Source organism: Centroberyx affinis, unplaced genomic scaffold (assembly GCF_046629955.1).
Source record: "Centroberyx affinis isolate AG114_WGS23_722 - 3 ecotype Tasmania unplaced genomic scaffold, CSIRO-AGI_Caff_v1 ptg006803l_1, whole genome shotgun sequence".
Lineage (NCBI taxonomy): Eukaryota > Metazoa > Chordata > Actinopteri > Beryciformes > Berycidae > Centroberyx > Centroberyx affinis.
This window is the reverse complement of record NW_027283451.1, coordinates 1-8,110: the sequence shown is the minus strand read 5'-3', so window position 1 is coordinate 8,110 and position 8,110 is coordinate 1. Positions and strand designations below refer to the sequence as shown.

Below are 8,110 nucleotides of genomic sequence, written 5' to 3'. Positions count from 1 at the left end.
ATACAAATAAAGTTATTATTATTATTATTATTATTATTATCAACCATCTGCAGATATATTATGGTCATTTTGTCCTATGAGACTGTAAAAATTGTACTTACTGCCCCTTTAAGACCATTGCTAACAAAATCCTTTGAGAATAGAATCACCAGTGTGTTTGAAATACTGACTGATGAATTACAGTTGGTATGTTAGGGTCACTCTGATTATTCTGCTGAAGCATGTGTGTGTGTGTGTGTGTGTGTGTGTGGGGGGGGGGGGGGGGGGGGGTTAGGGTTAGCATGCACATTAGACTCACACACAACACAAGCACGTTCATAAGGTGATCAATGCTGGTCCGTTTGAACGTCGTCTTTCCACAGTTCTGCATCAGCTTGGTGTCAGGACCTGGAAAGGTTGAGTCTCATTCAGATTCAGTTCTGTGCACTGAGAGTTGAAACACAGAGAATCACGCAGGCGGCTACAGGCAGGAAGAGTCTGCAGGACCTGAAACCTTTCTTTTGTTGAAGGAAAATCCAGCCTTGGATGCTCTAACACTGTCATCAATCTGTGTTCAATGCATTCCAGGAGTGATTTTGTCATGAAGCGTTGTAATGTATCTACTTTCTCTCAACCTGCCTGAATTTCTTAATTTTTTCTTAAGTTTATTAATAGCAATATCTTGCCTTACAGTTAAAAATTCTACTTTATTCTATTCTATTTATTTTTTACCTAGTATACAAGTGTAGTGTAGTATAGTAGTTGTATAGTATATAGTAGTTGTAGTTGTATAGTTTATAGTAGTTGTAGTGTAGTTTTTGTGTATATATATATATATATATATATATATATATATATATATATATATATTGTAATTTCGTGTTCTAACTTTTTACCTACCTCATTGTGTGTGTTTTTCGTCATTTATGTGAATTGCTGCTGCAACACTATAATTTCCCTTTGGGGATAAATAAAGTACTCTATCTATCTATCTATCTATCTGTCTATCTATCTATCTAGCTATCTACTTCAGTTAGTGATGTCCTACATTTCCCAGAATGCCTTTTGAACAAAACCCGGAGAAAAAGGGTATGAACTTGTTGCTTTCAATCAGATTAGGGCATATGGCATATAAATATATCTATAGCTAGTCCCCCATAACTATTTACCACCACGCCCCTTACTGAAAACGCAACCTGTCTTGTTGCTGCATTGCATTCTGGTCTATTGAGGCAACTGTCAGTGGAGAAATTGGTCTCTCTCCTCTTCTACGATGGATTTCTCCCTGTATGATGGTTGGACGTCTCTTGGTGCAAAATGGCGGCTCTAGAAAGAAGCCCTCGCTCTTTGATTCTGAGGGACTGACACCAAAACCTGACGTTTAATTGATGTTTTAGATGGTGGAACATTTTCTGCTATCCAACTCCATTGTAGCTGCTGGAAATATCTCAACTTGAGGTCATGTTGTCTATGTTTGGCCAGTTATCAGCGGGAATAACAACAAAACAACAACCACAAAATGGACTCCGAAATGCAAGTTAAATTTCCAATGGCTGTTTTTTTAAGTCTTAGTGTTTTAGGGTGGATTTTCCCTTTAACCAGCTGTATAGGCTGGTGCATTCAGAATTTCACTAAACAATAATTTCTTATCAATCAAAAGTCCAAAGTTAGCATATGAGAGGCTAATTGAATACAGGTTGGGTAAGTGGGTAACAGAATTAGAAGCTAGTACCTAGTAGCCAGTTGCTTTAATATAATAATAATTGATAATATTGATTACAAGCACCTCCAAAGACGACCAGGCCGAAGCACCACTCGGTGTTCCTCAGGGTGCAGCCTCTCAGCAGCACCTTGTCGTTGTCCAGAGCGTGGGTCTGTCCGCTCACAGTCAGGGTTCCTTTGAATTTGTCCAGGCGGTTGTTGGGAGGCTCACAGCGCACTTCACCTGAGGCACAGACAGGTCCGGTGTCAGTGAAACAGTAAAAAAATAATTCAACAGTTTGGGAGAAAAACTAAGGTGTCTATGGGAAAATCATACTTCTGATACGTTCAGGTATAAAAATCCAGGTCCAGGTGTGACTGTCACTTGTAAAGTGCCTGATTGGTTGAGTTAAACCTTAATGGGCGGAGCCAAAGAGCCCCTGGCAAACCTGATTGCCAAAGAAAATGGCAATAACTTTTTTTTTCATTCATCCATGACCGTGGCATTCATGATGTTAGAAGGTCAGCAGCTAGCTAACTAGCTTACCTAGATAGCTATAGGCTAGTATGGCTAGTTTGAACTTGGAAGGTCAGCTAGGCTAACTAGCTAACCTAGATAACTTAGTATGGCTAGACTGTATTTTGTAGGTAGTAGCAGAGCGCTAGGCGTCAAAATACTAGCTTCCTCTCTTACATATTTTCTTTTTCACTGGCTTCAGTCTAATGTTACTTACTACTAACTGTAGTTCTTGGCTCCGCCCACTGAGGTTTAACTCAACCAATCAGATTATTTCTGCTTCTGATAAATGTTCGTAGCTAAAACTGAAATCTGCAGGAAAATAGGTAAATACAACAGAAATTAAATAGGTAAATAAGTCGCAATATCTAGACCAAAAATTAAATATAAATGTAAATGAAAAATATTTTTTTCCCAAAATGGTGGCTGGTGGAAAAAATTAACAGATTAGCCTACATTAAAACTCAGGGTATCTCCTTAATGATATAGCAGCCACTTTCTTTCACTCTCTCACCATTGAAGCTAGCCAGAGCCTCGATGCTGTCACCCATCTCTCCAGTTACAGTCAGCGCCTGTTTCACCTTCAGATTGGTTTCACTGGGGGAGAACAAGAGGACATGAGAAGGATGCAACTAAAGGGAAATACAAGACAGTGTGAGACATTACCCATCAGGCATGCAGACACACACACACACATACACACACACACACACACACACACATGCGGGAATCTGCACGAATGCTTGGCTATGAAAACACTTGTATGCACATATACACTCAAGCCAGATATATGTTGTTGGTCAAATGTATTACCCATCTAATTAAGCAGGCTAGAAATACATACCCAATTAATTATGTACAGTAGATATACATACCCATCTAATTAAGCAGACCAGATATATTTACCCATCTAATTAACTAGACCAGATATACATACCCATCTAATTCAGCTGTTTCTATGTAGATCAGATTGAGAGGCTCACTGCTGGACAACAACAGAAGGTCCGCCTAAAAAAAATTAAAGTATGATGAGAATTTAAAATATTTGACACATTGGGAGATAACGTAGCAATGACCTGCGCTATGTAGAAACTATATATGATAAAATGAGATTAACTTTATTGTCACCTATGGGAACTTGGACTCAGTTGGACTCAGTGTTGCTGTTTTTTATCATTAAAAAGCATCAAAATCAATATACTGCACAGCAATTTACATATAAGATGCCATGATACACATAGATCACTCCCAAAAACTTAATTGACACAGGAAGAAACAAATTTCCATTCTTACTGTGACAAATTGATTGTTCTCCAGTTTGATGATGTCTCCGACTTGAACATTCATCCATTTTTCACTTCTCAGTCTGGTGGAAACAGAAATACATAAAACACAACATGAAACAGCATAGCAAAGTACAACATGACGCCACCCAGTGCAACATAGCATAGCATAGCATAGCATAGCATAGCATAGCATAGCATAGCATAGAATAGCACAGCATAGCATAGCGTAGCATAGCATAACATAACATAACATAGCATAGTATACCATAGAATAGCATAGCATAGCATAGTATAACATAACATAACATACATTAACATAACATAACATAGCACATCTTAACATAGCATAACATAGCATAGCTTAGCATAACATAGTATAGCGTATCATAGCTTAGCATAGCATAACATAACATAACATAACATAACATAACATAGCATAACAGCATAGTATAGCATAGAATAGAATAGCATAGCATAATATAACATAACATAACATAACATACATTAACATAACACAACACAACACAACACAACACAACATAACATAACATAGCATATCTTAACAAAGCATAACATAGCATATCTTAACAAAGCATAACATAGCATATCTTAACAAAGCATAACATAGCATAGGATAGCATATCTTAGCATAACATAGTATAGCGTATCATAGCTTAGCATAGCATAACATAACATAACATAACATAGCATAACAGCATAGTATAGCATAGAATAGAATAGCATAGCATAATATAACATAACATAACATAACATACATTAACATAACACAACACAACACAACACAACACAACATAACATAACATAGCATATCTTAACAAAGCATAACATAGCATATCTTAACAAAGCATAACATAGCATATCTTAACAAAGCATAACATAGCATAGGATAGCATATCTTAGCATAACATAGCATAGCATATCATATCTTAGCTTAGCATAACATAACATAGCATAGCATAGCATAACATAACATAGCATAGCTTAATTTATAGTTGTATTCAGTATCCCACATTTTCAATCACACTGGAGGAAAAAAGACTCACTCTCCATCGATGAGAACGTCCACCCTGCGGTTATTCACCTGCTTGTCACTATTGTGCCTGTTCTGCACAGTTGAGACAGGACAAAGGAGAGAGACAAAACATGGCATTTGTTTTAGATTAATTACATTTGGATAAAATTACAGGAACAAAAACAAATTTAAAATGTTGAAAAAATTACGTCTAGACTGAAAATAATGGTGAATTGACGATTAGATCGTGAGGAATATAAACCATTTAACAGGAGAACATAATGTAAGGATTTGTGTCTAATCATTATTCAACTGATTTTTTTTGTTCCCCCCTTGTTGTTTATTTGGCTTTTCTTGTCGTATCCTTGTATGGAGGTTTTCGTTCATTTCTATCTCTGTAATTGTTAAAAAAATTGTTCATCATAATCATCATAATCATCAATATTTAATGTTGGCTGAGTTGGCCTAGTCAGTAGGCATGAACAATGACATATGTGAATATTAAAATTGGGTTCCACTTTAACTATTTTGACTTTACAAACTGTATCTTATCCATTTAGCTGTGTTTTAAACTTACTATGTCATCGCTGGCATCCTTGACTGCGGTTATAGAGAGAACCAAGAGCAGAGGGACAGCCGTGGTGAACCAGGAGAGAGAGGAGATGGCTGGGATTAACTGTCAACAGAACACACACACACACACACACACACACACATATATATATTTGAAATGCCTCATTTGCATCCATTGGATGAAATTATACACATGAATCGCATGTTCTAGAGACTAAATAGGGTCAAAGGACATTTAAGAAAACAAAAAGCGGTAACACATTACAATAAGGGTACATTAATTAAGTGTTAGTTAATGCTTAATGAGCATTAACTAACCCTTAATTAACAGTTAACTAATGTGTCTGGTAATCATTTACTAATGGTGTTCATGTTAACTAAGGTATTAATTTATACATTATTTAATGGTCATCTTTATAAACTATTAAATAATGTATAAATTAATGCCTTAGTTAACATGAACACCATTAGTAAATTACACATTAGTTAACTGTTAATTAAGGGTTAGTTAATGCTTATTAAGCATTAACTAACCCTTATTAAGCATTAACTAACCCTTAACTTAGTGTACCCTTATTGTAAAACGTTACACAGAAAGCATCGTCTCCATCACCTATTACTGTCGTGGGGACTGAACAGATTTTTCCTTCTTGTTTATAGTTAAATAAAACTGTAATATAACGACTTCCGACACAAAATCTGCAAAAACGTCCAGTGCTGCCACATCAGAACAATCAGTTTTCAAACCCATGACCTCTGATATTTGCAGCTACGTGTTGGTGTGAAAAGGATTATTGCAAAAAAGATAAATAAATCTAAAAGACAATCTACTTCAAGAATAGAAAATGCTCTGTGTTCTTCACTGACAACAAATACATACGAGTAAACCATTCAAACAACATGTGAAGGTTATTTATAGATATACATAATGGTAACTCCTGTCTGACAGCTGTGGCAACAAAATGAGCAACTGTCATGATACCATAAAGCCAGGTCGGACATATTTGGTAACACTTGTAATCTCGCGTTAAATTTAACACTGTGTTATTTTTATTTGAGGTTTTTATGCTTTATATCGTTTTATGTAGTGCGTCTGTATCTCAGTGAGGCTTTCCTGGTTAGATAATGGTTAAATTAATATAATTTAAAGAGTAGGAATCATGAGGTTTCTAACTCTGGATAATTGTAACCCTCTGCCCTCACCCTGGACTTTAATAGCACAAATATGCAAAAAGGACAACTGTTAATCTGGTAATCTGTCCTGTCTTGTCTCTTTTTGTTATGTGATTTGTGTATTCTATGTCTCGTTTTTAATGTTGTTTTTACCTTTTAATTGTGGCCTTTAAATTGCCCCATGTGGGATAAAGAAAGTTGAGTTGAATTGAATTAAACTGATTTGAATTGAACTGAACACATCTCGTCCAATCACAATGCATGGTTGGAAACAACTGTGGTATATTAAATTGTACACACTGCATATATGGGTATATAGGTCTACTGTAGGTGTGAGTCTACTTATCTACTCCAAGCCCAATGGTACCAAAGATAACATACAACGTTATCTAGCTGCTATCATGACACGCCATCACATTCGATCATTATCACACGTGTCTTCAAATGATTATCAGTAAAAACTCTCCAACTGGATACTGCAGGTGCACAAAGGCGAACTCCCCAGGCGACAAAGTGAGTGTAGACAAACTTGGCGGCATTAGAGAAGGTAAGGCAGAAGAAAATATCTACCTGAAGGCAGAAGAGGAAGAGGAAGTAGGCGTTGGCCAGCCGCTGGAACTGCTCAAAGAGGTTGAGCGGCAGGAAGGTGAAAACGTTGTATTTGGAGGTCTTGATGGCATTGTTCTGAAGCAGGGGAGGGAGACAGATCAATATGACAAGCACTGATCAATCATACATACAGTATACTGTTCCAATGTGATGCAACACTGTTCACTGTCTTGAGGGGAATTCAGTTTTCAAGGACCGTCAGAGACACAAGTGGACGACCTACCACACTTTTACTATTTCTAACAACAAGGGATTAAGAATTATGAGGAAAAACAACAAAAAGTGATCCTGTCCCTGTTTTCCATTACAAATACACATAGACAGACAGTGGTGGAAGAAGTATTCAGATCTTTGACTTAAGTAAAAGTAGCAATAGCACAGTGTAAAAATACTTTGTTACAAGTAAAAATCCTGCATTCAAAATCTTACGGAAGTCAAAGTACAAAAGTATTAGCATCAAAATAAAGTAGCAAAATTAAAAGTAGTCATTATGCAGAATGGCCCATTTCAGAATCATATATATCATGTTATTGGACTATAATTATTGATGCATTAATGTGTTCATCACTTTAATGTTGCAGCTGGTAAAGGTGGAGCTAATTTTACTGTATACTGCTGGGTATCTTAACCTATAAAAATATATCATAATTTATTAGTTGATTTATAATTTGTATTAATAATCTAAATCTGCGAAGTAACTAGTAACTAAAGCAAGTCAAATAAATGTAGTGGAGTAAAAAGTACAATATTTCCCTCTGAAATGTAGTGGAGTAGAAGTATAAAGTAGCATGAAATGGAAATACTCAAGTAAAGTACAAGTACCTCTAAATTGTACTTAAGTACAGTACTTGAGTAAATGCACTTAGTTACATTCCACCACTGCAGACAGACTTGTTTGTTTGTTGTTGTACTTACAGCGTAGCGGTAGGACAGGTTGAAGGGTCTGTTGTTAGCGCGCAGGTGTCTCTCCTCCTCTGTGGGAGACAATACAGAAGGAAACAATAAGACTCAGAGCAGAGGGACAGAGATGTTACAGCATGAGGACGAATGTGTCATAATCAGATATTGGCGCAGTTACATTTTGACCAACTACAAGGTACATATTGACGAACATGATTAAGGACAAGGGCAAACACTTTACAATACGGTACACAAATCCTGACCAAGGAACAAATAAGGATCTTTACCTTTCCATTGGTTACATTTTTTGTAGTGCATCACCCTAACCTAAATGGTAAC

At 36.4% G+C, this 8,110-nt stretch overlaps 1 protein-coding gene across 1 annotated transcript; it reads right to left on the bottom strand.

The window, feature by feature from the left end:
• Nucleotides 1-298: 298 nt before the first annotated feature.
• Nucleotides 299-7,845, bottom strand: LOC139639094 (phospholipid-transporting ATPase FetA-like; the record flags this gene model as incomplete). The annotated part of the gene is made up of 9 exons (XM_071513168.1): nt 299-387; nt 1,766-1,924; nt 2,712-2,794; nt 3,135-3,205; nt 3,491-3,563; nt 4,548-4,609; nt 5,094-5,192; nt 6,833-6,946; nt 7,787-7,845. Coding segments are annotated over 9 exons (809 nt in total), but the record flags the coding sequence as incomplete, so codon positions are not given.
• Nucleotides 7,846-8,110: the final 265 nt, after the last annotated feature.